The sequence below is a fragment of the Aythya fuligula genome, chromosome 3, assembly GCF_009819795.1.
Source record: "Aythya fuligula isolate bAytFul2 chromosome 3, bAytFul2.pri, whole genome shotgun sequence".
NCBI classification, from domain to species: domain Eukaryota; kingdom Metazoa; phylum Chordata; class Aves; order Anseriformes; family Anatidae; genus Aythya; species Aythya fuligula.
The window spans coordinates 115695609-115708217 of NC_045561.1; the positions used below are offsets into that span (position 1 = coordinate 115695609).

General features: G+C 55.6%; 1 protein-coding gene and 1 long non-coding RNA gene across 3 annotated transcripts; both read left to right on the forward strand.

Moving 5' to 3' along the window:
- The first annotated feature begins 1235 nt into the window (after positions 1–1235).
- On the forward strand, positions 1236–9329 carry LOC116487761. Of its 2 annotated transcripts, none has more exons than XR_004253106.1 (4): positions 1236–1303; positions 1473–1563; positions 1877–1988; positions 9194–9329. It is a non-coding gene; the product is annotated as an uncharacterized LOC116487761 (long non-coding RNA). The 2 variants fall into 2 exon arrangements; XR_004253105.1 differs by lacking the exon at positions 9194–9329 and adding an exon at positions 2509–2664.
- Positions 9330–10728: 1399 nt separating this feature from the next.
- On the forward strand, positions 10729–12390 carry LOC116487518 (gallinacin-3-like). The gene is made up of 4 exons (XM_032184515.1): positions 10729–10786; positions 10956–11046; positions 11620–11706; positions 12257–12390. The coding sequence occupies exons 2-4, from the start codon at positions 10989–10991 to the stop codon at positions 12388–12390; spliced, it is 279 nt and encodes a 92-aa protein (XP_032040406.1). The 5' UTR covers positions 10729–10786; positions 10956–10988.
- Positions 12391–12609: the final 219 nt, after the last annotated feature.

The window sequence follows — 12609 nt, forward strand, 5'->3', positions numbered from 1 at the left end:
TCCCCTCGGCCTGCTCTGTTTTGGCTGAACAAACCAAGGGGCCTCAGCTGCTCCTCACATGCCTTCCCCTTCAGACTCGTTGCCACGTTCATAGCACTCCTTTGGGCACTCCTCATTAGAATTATGCCCTTCTGACACAGAGGAGCCCCAAACTGCCTCCAGTGCCCGAGGTGAGGCAGCAGCAGGCAGAGCAGAGCAGGACAGTCCCTTCCCTCGACTGGCATGCAGTGCCAGGCCTCACGTTCCCTCATGGCATTTGCAAAACAGTTCCTGGTTGGAACGGCTGAGGGCACTGGGGGTGTTTGGTCTGGGGAAGAGTAAGCTCAGGGCAGACCTTATTGCTATCTGCAACTGCCTGAAAGGAAGGGGTGGGGAGCTGGGGGTCAGCCTCTTTTCACAGGGAACTAGTGATAGGATCAGAGGGAATGGCCTCAAGTTGCGCCAGGGGAGGTTCAGGTTGGAAATGAGGAGACATTTCTGCTCAGAAAGAGCAGTCAGGCGTTGGGACGGGTTGCCCAGGGAGGTGGTGGAGTCACCGTCCCTGGGGGTGTTCAAGGAGAGGTTGGACGTGCTGCTTGGGGACATGGTTCAGTGGTGATAATGGTGGTAATGGGATGGTTGGACCAGGTGATCTTGGAGGGCTTTTCCAACCTTAATGATTCTGTCATTCTATAGTTTAATGGTGGATTTGGCAGTTATCATTTCTGGGTTGGACTTGATGATATCCGAGGTCTTTCCCAACAGAGGTCTTTTCCAACCCAAATGATTCAACGATTCCCTGTTATGACGGAGGCACAACCAGTGTCGCTCATTAGCTCAGCTCTAGCCACCAGCAGGTCCCTTTTGGAGTTGGCTGGAGCTGGCTTTTGACTGAATTGGGGCAGCTGCGGGGCTCTTCTCTCAGAGCCCAGTCCTGCATCCCCCCACTTCCAAGCCCTTGCCACAGGACACCAACATGTCATATCACCAAGAATACGTGAGGACGCCTGAGGGAAGCCTTCTGTGCTGTGCCCCCGGGTGTCACAAGCTGTGTTGCGTGAGGATAACGGTGACGATTGCAACAGCCCCAGCAGGCACCTCAGCAGCCAGGAGGGACGAGGAGCAACCACACCATGCCCATGGGTCACTGGCTGATTGGCCAAGGGCAGAGGCAGCAGCAGGAGGAAGCCCAGCTCCCACCCACCAGCAGCGGGATAAAACCCTCACGTTTAGGGCAAAGCAGCACTCTCTGGCCGCAGGGGCACGTGGACACGAGGGATTCCTCTTGGCTCTCTTTGTGCCTGAGCACCAGGACCTGCATCAGGTAGGTGCACACCTCAGAACTCTTCCAAAGAAAAAGACTGAGAAAATATTTTTTTCTTGTAGGCGCAGGTAGCCCCTAATGGGGTTCCCCAAAGTTGTGCCCAGGCTGCTGCAGCACCACCTGGGGCTGACCCCCAGGTCCTTGTCACCTTGGTTTGTCTTCTCTGCAGCAGCCCCGTGAAGACCTGCTCCGGGCACCAGTCATGAAGATCCTGTTCCTGCTCCTCTCCTTCTTCCTCCTCTTTCTCCAGGGTGATGCAGGTGAGAGGGGAAGGAGGGAGATGGGCTGAGGTGTGGACAGCAGCATCCTTCAGAGGGACCTTTTGTCCTGTGCAGGGATGGGAGAGAGCCCAAGGAGGATGTTGGCTTGGTGCAGTGGCTGACACACAAAGTGGTTTTGTTTTGAACCCCAGCACAGTTTCCCAAAGCCTCCTTGTCTCAAGCCTTTCCATGTGACTTTCAAAGATCTCTAAGCAGGCTGACTCCAGAACCTCTCTAGAAAGCTGTGCCAGTGCTCTGACCCCTGTTGCAATCACCTTTACAATGGCTTGCCGTGCATCTCTTTCTATTGCAGCCGGATATTCTTGGCACTGCACAAGAAGAGGGGGAACTTGTCGTTTTGGGAGGTGCCAGTTCGCTGAAAGACAGATTGGGAGATGCTCATCTGTCCAACCCTGCTGCAGCAGGTAAGGTCCATGGTTGACGGAACGGATCCCTCCTTTGTCCTTTGAAATAATTGTTACAGAACCCTTCCTACGCTACACCTAACCACCAGCATGTGCAGAATGTACTGTACAGGAGAAGCCAGGAAATGAAGGGGATTGTGGGTTTGGATGTGTGGGTGCAGCCCTGTGTGGGGCTGAAGGACCCTAAGCTTAGCCAGCACCTCCCCATTCTGCTCAGAACCACAAGGCTTGCCCAGCCTTTGCAGAGGACTCTCCCATGCTGGTAAAGGGTTATGGTTCCCCATGGAGATGGTGAAGGACACGGTCGTGTTCTTGATGCTTCTGCAAAGACTCAGAGTCAGGGCTACCAGCACTAAGGAGGGCACAGTTCGAAGCCATCAGCAGTAAGGCCATGAGTTCGCCTCTGGGCATTTGACTCTTTTGTGTCTCAAGACTCGTTTGTCCTTGGAGGGGAGGTGGGAAAGAGACAAAAGTGAGAGGTTTCAAGCAGGTGCCATGCTTGACTGCTTTCTCTGTACAGGACATGGGGTTGATGCCCTGAATGCTGTGAGCAGGATGTCTCCCTCGCTTCTCGCTCCTGGAAACAGCTCCTGACATCCTGTTCCATGGGCCTGCTGTGGTTTGGCCAGAGGCTGCTTTTCCCTGCTCAAATAAAGGCGTGCAGTTTGGCATTGCAGCTGGTGGGAAGCGTGAGCGTGTCCTTGTGCCAGAGGGTGCCCAGGGCTGCTGTTCCCCACAAGCGCCGTGGCGAAGCCGGGGCTGGCAGTCCCTGCAGGGCCAGGCTGTTTGCTGCGGGTGAGGAAGGTGCTGTGTATCCCGGGCAGCCATGGGCGCCAGCACAAAGGTAGAAAGACATCCACAAGGACCAATGAGTCCAAATCCTGGCTCCATAGAGCAGCACCCAAAACCAATCCCAATGTATGAGAGCATTGTACAAACGGTTCTTCAACTCCAGCACCTTGGTGCCCTGATCACTGCCCTGGCGAGCCTGTGCCAGTGCCCGACCACCTCTGGGTGCAGAAATTTTCCCTCACCCCCTGACCCTGCCCTGTCCCAGCTCCATGCCGTCCCCTCGGGTCCTGTCGCTGTCCCCAGAGAGCAGAGCTCAGCGCCTGCCCCTCCGCTCCCCTCCTGAGGGAGCTGCAGGCTGCCATGAGGCCTCCCCTCGGCCTGCTCTGCTCTGGGCTGAACAAACCAAGGAACCTCAGCTGCTCCTCACACGCCTTCCCCTCCAGACTCTTTGCCACGTTCATAGAACTCCTTTGGGCACTCCTCATTAGAATTATGCCCTTCTGACACAGAGGAGCCCCAAACTGCCTCCAGTGCCCGAGGTGAGGCAGCAGCAGGCAGAGCAGAGCAGGACAGTCCCTTCCCTCGACTGGCATGCAGTGCCAGGCCTCACGTTCCCTCATGGCATTTGCAAAACAGTTCCTGGTTGGAACGGCTGAGGGCACTGGGGGTGTTTGGTCTGGGGAAGAGTAAGCTCAGGGCAGACCTTATTGCTATCTGCAACTGCCTGAAAGGAAGGGGTGGGGAGCTGGGGGTCAGCCTCTTTTCACAGGGAACCAGTGATAGCACCAGAGGGAATGGCCTCAAGTTGCGCCAGGGGAGGTTCAGGTTGGAAATGAGGAGACATTTCTGCTCAGAAAGGGCAGTCAGGCGTTGGGACGGGTTGCCCAGGGAGGTGGTGGAGTCACCGTCCCTGGGGGTGTTCAAGGAGAGCTTGAACGTGGTGCTTAGGGACAGGGTTCAGTGGTGATAATGGTGGTAATGGGATGGTTGGACCAGATGATCTTGGAGGGCTTTTCCAACCTTAATGATTCTGTCATTCTATAGTTTAATGGTGGATTTGGCAGTGCTCATTTCTGGGTTGGACTTGATGATATCCGAGGTCTTTTACAACCCAAATGATTCAACGATTCCCTGTTATGACGGAGGCACAACCAGTGTCGCTCATTTCCTCAGCTTTGGCCACCAGCAGGTCCCTTTTGGAGTCGGCTGGAGCTGGCTTTTGACTGAATTGGGGCAGCTGCGGGGCTCTTCTCTCAGAGCCCAGCCCTGCATCCCCCCACTTCCAAGCCCTTGCCACAGGACACCAACATGTCATATCACCAAGAATACGTGAGGACGCCTGAGGGAAGCCTTCTGTGCTTTGCCCCCGGGTGTCACAAGCTGTGTTGCGTGAGGATAACGGTGACGATTGCAACAGCCCCAGCAGGCACCTCAGCAGCCAGGAGGGACGAGGAGCAACCCCACCATGCCCGTGGGTCACTGGCTGATTGGCCAAGGGCAGAGGTGGCAGCAGGAGGAAGCCCAGCTCCCACCCACCAGCAGCGGGATAAAACCCTCACGTTTAGGGCAAAGCAGCACTCTCTGGCCGCAGGGGCACGTGGACACGAGGGATTCCTCTTGGCTCTCTTTGTGCCTGAGCACCAGGACCTGCATCAGGTAGGTGCACACCTCAGAACTCTTCTGAAGAAAAACAGTGAGAAAATATCTTTTTCCTGTAGCTGGATGTAGTTCCTATTTGGTTTCCCTAAAGTTGTGCCCAGGCTGCTGCAGCACCACCTGGGCTTCTCCCCCAGGTCCTTGTCACCTTGGTTTGTCTTCTCTGCAGCAGCCCCGTGAAGACCTGCTCTGGGCATCAGCCATGAAGATCCTGTTCCTGCTCTTCCCCTTCTTCCTCCTCTTTCTCCAGGGCGCTGCAGGTGAGAGGGGAAGGAGGGAGATGGGCTGAGGTGTGGACAGCAGCATCCTTCAGAGGGACCTTTTGTCCTGTGCAGGGATGGGAGAGAGCCCAAGGGGGATGTTGGCTTGGTGCAATGGCGGGCACACAAAGTGGTTTTGTTTTGACCCCCAGCACAGTTTCCCTAAGCCCCCTTCTTTCGAGCCATGACACCTTTGAGGACTGGGTAAGGACTTTCCATCTGAGGTCCCTCAAGCTCATGGAGCAGCAGGGATTGGGCTGTGGGCTGTGATGAGTGCCCCACTTGCCAGATCCAGTGGTCCAGGCAGAGCTGGACATGCAGCTGGGCAGCCAGCACGCCTCTCCCTTGGTCTTCTTGCTGGTCCTCCTCCCTCTCTGCTCTTGTGTGCACCTGTAGGGGTGTGAAAGAGCCCTTCTGGGTGAGACACCTTGTGTTGGAAGACCTACATACGCCAAGCTTAAAGATGATGAGCCCAGATGCTGGCCTGGAGTGCATGGAGAGTGTCAGTGCACACACTCTGCAAGCACTCACAACTCACCCAAATCATCACCTCAACTGTTTTTGTGTCTGTGATTCTCCCTGGCTCCAGGAAGCCACCAAGCATGCAGATGAAGAGGGGGAATCTGTACCTTTGGGAGATGCCGCTTCCCCACGAGACCTGTTGGGAGATGTTCAACTCTAGCTCCCTGCTGCAGGAGGTAAGGTCTGGGTTCCTGGCTGAGGAAAGGAATTCCTCCTTTTTCCATTGAAATGGTTGTTATAGAACTCTTTCTAGTCAATACCTGGTAAAAACTCTGCTGCATTTATGCTCTGTGGGAGAGTCCCAGGAAGGGAGGGAAGAGTTCTCATATATTTTAAACTATCTTTTTGGGGGTTGAAAAAGTTCCAGCTCCCAAGACCGATGTGTCATTCTTTTGCACCATGCATTTAGCTTTCATAACAGAGGAGGTGGGAGCAACTGGGAGCACGGGAGAAGGAAATTGCAAACCAGTGTCATGCTTTCTGCTTCCTTCTTACAGTACATGGGGTTGATGCCCTGAATGCTGTGAGCAGGATGTCCCCCTCGCCTCTCGCTCCTGGAAACGGCTCCTGATGTCCTCTTCCCATTCCCATCCCCACAGTCTCCCCGTGCAGTGCCTGTGAGAGTCACAGCACTGCTCCTGCTGGCTGCAATGGCACCCATGTGCTGGAGACATCCTGCCCCAGGCCTGCTGTGGTTTGGCCAGAGGCTGCTTTTCCCCGCTCAAATAAAGACGTGCAGTTTGGCATTGCAGCTGGTGGGAAGCGTGAGCGTGTCCTTGTGCCAGAGGGTGCCCAGGGCTGCTGTTCCCCACCAGCGCAGTGGGGACACCGGGGCTGGCAGTCCCTGCGGGGCCAGGCTGTTTGCTGGGGGTGAGGAACAGGAGGGCGAGCGGGAGCCCTGAGCTGGTGCTGCTGGGCACAGAAGTTGCTTGTCCCGGGCAGTCATGGGTGACAGCAGTGCTGGCTATGTGCAGAGGGCTGTGCCTTGTTGAGCATGGCCAGGGCTGCCCACCCAACCTGTTCTGGTGGCCCCGTGTTCCTCCTTATCCTGCCACAGCATCCTGGAGCCCTGCCTGCTAGGGGCTGTGCTGGGAGCTGGGCTGTGCTCTCCCAGTGCTGTGAGTTAAAGCTCTTCTGACACTGTAGAAATGAGAAAGAAAATGATGAATATTGACCATGATCACAGAATCACAGAATCCCTGAATATCCTGAGTAAAAAGGGACCAACAAGGACCATTGAGTCCAAATCCTGGCTACACAGAGCAACACCCAAAACCAATCCCAATGTATGACAGCATTGTCCCAAGACTTCTTGGACTCTATTAGGCTTGGCAACCGCAGGATCCTGTGCCAGTGTCGAAACACCTCTGGGTGCAGAACCTTTCCCTCTACCCCAGCCTGACCCTGCCCTGTCCCAGCTCCATGCCGTCCCCTCGGGTCCTGTCGCTGTCCCCAGAGAGCAGAGCTCAGCGCCTGTCCCTCCACTCCCCTCATGAGGGAGCTGCAGGCCGCCATGAGGCCTCCCCTCGGCCTGCTCTGCTCTGGGCTGAACAAACCAAGGCACCTCAGCTGCTCCTCACACGCCTTCCCCTCCAGACCCTTTGCCACGTTCATAGCCCTCCTTTGGGCACTCTCCAATAGGTTTGTGCCCTTCTGACACAGAGGAGCCCCAAACAGCCCCCAGTGCCCAAGGTGGGGTGGCAGCAGGCAGAGCAGAGCAGGACAATCTCTTCCCTCGACTGGCTGCAGTGCCGGGCCTCATGTTCCCTCATGGCATTTGCAACAAAAGTCCTGTGAAGAGCGGCCGAGGGCATAGGGCTGTTTGGTCTGGGGAAGAGGAGGCTCAGGGCAGACCTTATTGCTATCTGCAACTGCCTGAAAGGAAGGGGTCGGGAGCTGGGGTCGGCCTCTTCTCACAGGTAACCAGAGATAGGACCGGAGGGAATGGCCTCAAGTTGTGCCAGGGGAGGTTCAGGTTGGAAATGAGGAGACATTTCTGCTGAGAAAGAGCAGTCAGGCGTTGGGACGGGTTGCGCAGGGTGGTGGCGGAGTCACCGTCCCTGGGGGTGTTCAAGGAGAGGTTGGATGTGGTGCTTAGGGACATGGTTCAGTGAGTGACATTGGTGGTTGGGGACATGGTTGGACCAGATGATCTTGGAGGGTTTTTCCAACCTAAATGATTCAACAATTCCATGTCATAACGGAGGCACAACCAGTGTCACTCATTACCTCAGCTCTGGCCACCAGCAGGTCCCTTTTGGAATCGGCTGGAGCCGGCTCTTGGCTGACATGGGGCAGCTCTGGGAATCGTCTCTCAGAGCCCAGTCCTGCATCCCCATCCCCCCCAGCCCTTGCCACAGGATCTGAAGAAGTCGTATCACCAGGAATATCAGAGAACGCCTGAGGGAAGCCCTCTTCTCCTTGCAAGGTGCCCGTGCTGCCATTGCCCTCCGGACACCGCAGGCTGCATGCCTGCTGTGCCCCCGGGTGTCACAAGCTGTGTTGCGTGAGGATAACGGTGACGATTGCAACAGCCCCAGCAGGCACCTCAGCAGCCAGGAAGGACGAGGAGCAACCCCACCATGCCCATGGGTCACTGGCTGATTGGCCAAGGGCAGAGGCGGCAGCAGGAGGAAGCCCAGCTCCCACCCACCAGCAGCGGGATAAAACCCTCATGTTTAGGGCAAAGAAGCACTTTCTGGCCACAGGGGCACGTGGACATGAGGGATTCCTCTTGGCTCTCTTTGTGCCTGAGCACCAGGACCTGCATCAGGTAGGTGCACACCTCAGAACTCTTCTGAAGAAAAACAGTGAGAAAACATCTTTTTCCTGTAGCTGGATGTAGTTCCTCTTTGGTTTCCCCACAGTTGTGCCCAGGCTGCTGCAGCACCACCTGGGCTTCTCCCTCAGGTCCTTGTCACCTTGGTTTGTCTTCTCTGCAGCAGCCCCGTGAAGACCTGCTCCGGGCATCAGCCATGAAGATCCTGTTCCTGCTCTTCCCCTTCTTCCTCCTCTTTCTCCAGGGCACTGCAGGTAAGAGGGGAAGGAGGGAGATGGGCTGAGGTGTGGACAGGTCGTCCTTCAGAGAGACCTTCTGTCCTGTGCAGGGATGGGAGAGAGCCCAAGGAGGATGTTGGCTTGGTGCAATGGCTGGCACACAAAGTGGTTTTGTTATGACCCCCAGCACAGTGTCCCAAAGCCTCCTTGTCTTGAGCCTTTCCATGTGACTTTTGAAGATCTCTAAGCAGGCTGACTCCAGAACCTCTCTGGGAAGCTGTGCCAGTGCTCTGACCCCTGTTGCAATCATCTTTACAATGGCTTACCATGCATGTCTGTCTATTGGAACAGGAAATTCTCTCATCTGCAGAACAAGAGGGGGAATTTGTCGTTTTAGAAGGTGCCAGTTCGGTGAAAGACATATTGGGAGATGCTCATCTTTCCAAGCCTGCTGCAGCAGGTAAGGTCCATGGTTGACGGAACGGATTCCTTCTTTGTCCTTTGAAATAACTGTTACAGAACCCTTCCTACTCTACACATAACCATCAGCATGTGCAGAATGTACTGTGCAGGAGAAGCCAGGAAACGAAGGGGATTGTGGGTTTGGATGTGTGGGTTCAGTCCTGTGTGGGGCTGAAGGACCCTAAGCTTAGCCAGCACCGCCCCATTCTGCTCAGCCCCAGAAGGCTTGCCCAGCCTTTGCAGAGGACTCTCCCATGCTGGTAAAGGGTTAAGGTTGCCCCTTGGGGATGGTGAAGGACACGGTCCAGTTCTTGATGCTTCTGCAAAGACTCAGAGTCAGGGCTACCAGCACTAAGGAGGGCACAGTTCGAAGCCATCAGCAGTAAGGCCATGAGTTTGCCTCTGGGCATTTGACTCTTGAGTCTCAAGACTCGTTTGTCCTTGGAGGGGAGGTGGGAAAAAGACACAAGTGAGAAGTTTCAAGGAGGTGATAAGCTTTCTGCTTTCTCTGTACAGGATATTTGGTTGATGCCCTGAATGCTGTGAGCAGGATGTCTCCCTCGCTTCTCGCTCCTGGAAACAGCTCCTGACATCCTGTTCCATGGGCCTGCTGTGGTTTGGCCAGAGGCTGCTTTTCCCCGCTCAAATAAAGGCGTGCAGTTTGGCATTGCAGCTGGTGGGAAGCGTGAGCGTGTCCTTGTGCCAGAGGGTGCCCAGGGCTGCTGTTCCCCACCAGTGCCGTGGGGACACCAGGGCTGGCAGTCCCTGTGGGTCCAGGCTGTTTGCTGTGGGTGAGGAAGGGGAGGGAGAGCGGGAGCCCTGAGCTGGTGCTGCTGGGCATTGGTGTCCCTTGTACCAGGCAGCCATGGGTGACAGCACAAAGGTAGAAAGGCACCTGCAAGGACCATTGAGTCCAAATTCTGGCTACACAGAGCAACATCCAAAACCAATCCCGATGTCTGAGAGCATTGTCCCAAGACAATGGACTCTATTCTTGGACTCTATTAGGCTTGGCAACCGCGGGATCCTGTGCCAGTGTCGAACCAACTCTGGGTGCAGATCCTTTCCCTCACCCCCTGCCTGACCCTGCCCTGTCCCAGCTCCATGCCGTTCCTTCAGGTCCTGTCGCTGTCCCCAGAGAGCAGAGCTCAGCGCCTGCCCCTCTGCTCCCCTCCTGAGGGAGCTGCAGGCCGCCATGAGGCCTCCCCTCGGCCTGCTCTGCTCTGGGCTGAACAAACCAAGGCACCTCAGCTGCTCCTCAAACGCCTTCCACTCCAGACCCTTCACCACCTTCATGGCCCTCGTTTGGACACTCTCCAATAGGTTTGTGCCCTTCTGACCCTGATACACCCCAAACTGCCGTCAGTGCTCGAGATGTAACAGCCACAGGCAGAGCAGCGCAGGGCAATCCCTTCCCTCGACCGACTGCAGTGCTGTGCCTCATGTACCCCAAGTTATTTGGAACACAAGTCCTGTGAGGAGTGGCTGAGGGCACTGGGGGTGTTTGGTCTGGGGAAGAGGAGGCTCAGGGCAGACCTTATTGCTCTCTGCAACTGCCTGAAAGGAAGGGGTGGGGAGCTGGGGGTTGGCCTCTTCTCACAGGTAACCAGAGATAGGACCAGAGGGAATGGCCACCAGCAGGTCCCTTTTGCAGTCGGCTGGAGCCGGCTCCTGGCTGATATGGGGCAGCTGAGTGGCTCTTCTCTCAGAGCCCAGCCCTGCATCCTCCTCCTTCCAAATACTTACCACAGAATCCTACGACGTCCTCTTTACCAAGAATATGCGAGGACGCCTGAGGGAAGCCTTCTGTGCTGTGCCCCCGGGTATCACAAGCTGTGTTGCGTGAGGATAACGGTGACGATTGCAACAGCCCCAGCAGGCACCTCAGCAGCCAGGAAGGACGAGGAGCAACCCCACCATGCCCATGGGTCACTGGCTGATTGGCCAAGGGCAGAGGCGGCAGCAGGAGGAAGCCCAGCTCCCACCCACCAGCAGCGGGATAAAACCCTCACGTTTAGGGCAAAGCAGCACTCTCTGGCCGCAGGGGCACGTGGACACGAGGGATTCCTCTTGGCTCTCATTGTGCTTGAGCACCAGGACCTGCATCAGGTAGGTGCACACCTCAGAACTCTTCTAAAGAAAAAGACTGAAAAAATATTTTTTTCTTGTAGGCGCAGGTAGCCCCTAATGGGGTTCCCCAAAGTTGTGCCCAGGCTGCTGCAGCACCACCTGGGCTTCTCCCCCAGGTCCTTGTCACCTTGGTTTGTCTTCTCTGCAGCAGCCCCGTGAAGACCTGCTCTGGGCATCAGCCATGAAGATCCTGTTCCTGCTCTTCCCCTTCTTCCTCCTCTTTCTCCAGGGCACTGCAGGTGAGAGGGGAAGGAGGGAGATGGGCTGAGGTGTAGACCTGTGTCAATGTGGTCTTCCATGTCCGGGGGAGCAATGCCTTTTGTTGGAGTGATGCGAAGGTTAGCAGGGACTGATGAAAAGAAGCCTTCTGAGTGTCTCTGCAAGAGGACATGGAAGTGGGGTGCAGAAAGATCTGAGGAAGAAAGGCCTGGCTTATTGTGTGGTCAGGAAGGGGTTTGGGTGCAGGTTGCAAGCCTGTGTCCATCTGCTCCTCTGATCTTGTCACTGCAAGAGCTCTCACCAGCACGGCTGAGCTTGGCACAGGCGAGTCTTTCAGAGGGATCTTCTGGCCTTTGGGAGAAAGCCCAAGGGGGATGTTGGCTTGGTGGAATGGCGGTCCTGAAGGTGGTTTCATATTTGATCACAGCACAGTGTCCCAAAGCCTCCTTGTCTCGAGCCTCTCCGTGTGCCTTTTGATGTTCTCTAAGCCTGTTGACTCCAGAACCACTCTTGACAAGCCATCCCAGTGCTTTGAACTTTCTTGCAATTATCTGTAGAATGGCTTCTCTTTGCATGTCTTTCTATTGCAACAGGAAATGATATCCGATGCAGAATAGAAGGGGGACGTTGTCGTTATGGGGGCTGCCAGTTCGCTGAAAAACAGATTGGGAAATGTTTTCGTATCGTACCCTGTTGCAGCAGGTAAAGTCCATGGTTGACGAAACAAATTCCTGCTTTGTCCTTTGAAATAACTGTTACAGAACTCTTCCTACTCTACACCTAACCATCAGCATGTGCAGAATGTACTGTACAGGAGAAGCTAGGAAAGGAAGGGGATCGTGGGTTTGGATGTGTGGGTGCAGCCCTGTGTGGGGCTGAAGGACCATAAGCTTAGCCAGCACCTCCCCATTCTGCTCAGCCCCAGAAGGCTTGCCCAGCCTTTGCAGAGGACTCTCCCATGCTGGCAAAGGGTTAAGGTTGCCCCTTGGAGATGGTGAAGGACACGGTCCTGTTCCTCATTCTTCTGCAAAGACTCAGAGTCAGGGCTACCAGCACTAAGGAGGGCACAGTTTGAAGCCATCAGCAGTAAGGCCATGAGTTCGCCTCTGGGCATTTGACTCCTGAGTCTCAAGACTCGTTTGTCCTTGGAGAGGAGGTGGGAGAGAGTGGGAGAGGGACAAAAGGGAGAAGTTTCAAGCAGGTGATAAGCTTTCTGTTTTCTCTGTACAGGATATGGGGTTGATGCCCTGAATGCTGTGAGCAGGATGTCTCCCTCACTTCTTGCTCCTGGAAACAGCTCCAGATGTCCTGTTCCATGGGCCTGCTGTGGTTTGGCCAGAGGCTGCTTTTCCCTGCTCGAATAAAGGCGTGCAGTTTGGCATTGCAGCTGGTGGGAAGCGTGAGCGTGTCCTTGTGCCAGAGGGTGCCCAGGGCTGCTGTTCCCCACAAGCGCCGTGGCGAAGCCGGGGCTGGCAGTCCCTGTGGGGCCAGGCTGTTTGCTGCGGGTTTGGATGGTGCTTTGTTTCCTGGGCAGCCATGGTCGCCAGCACAAAGGTAGAAAGGCATCCACAAGGACCATTGAG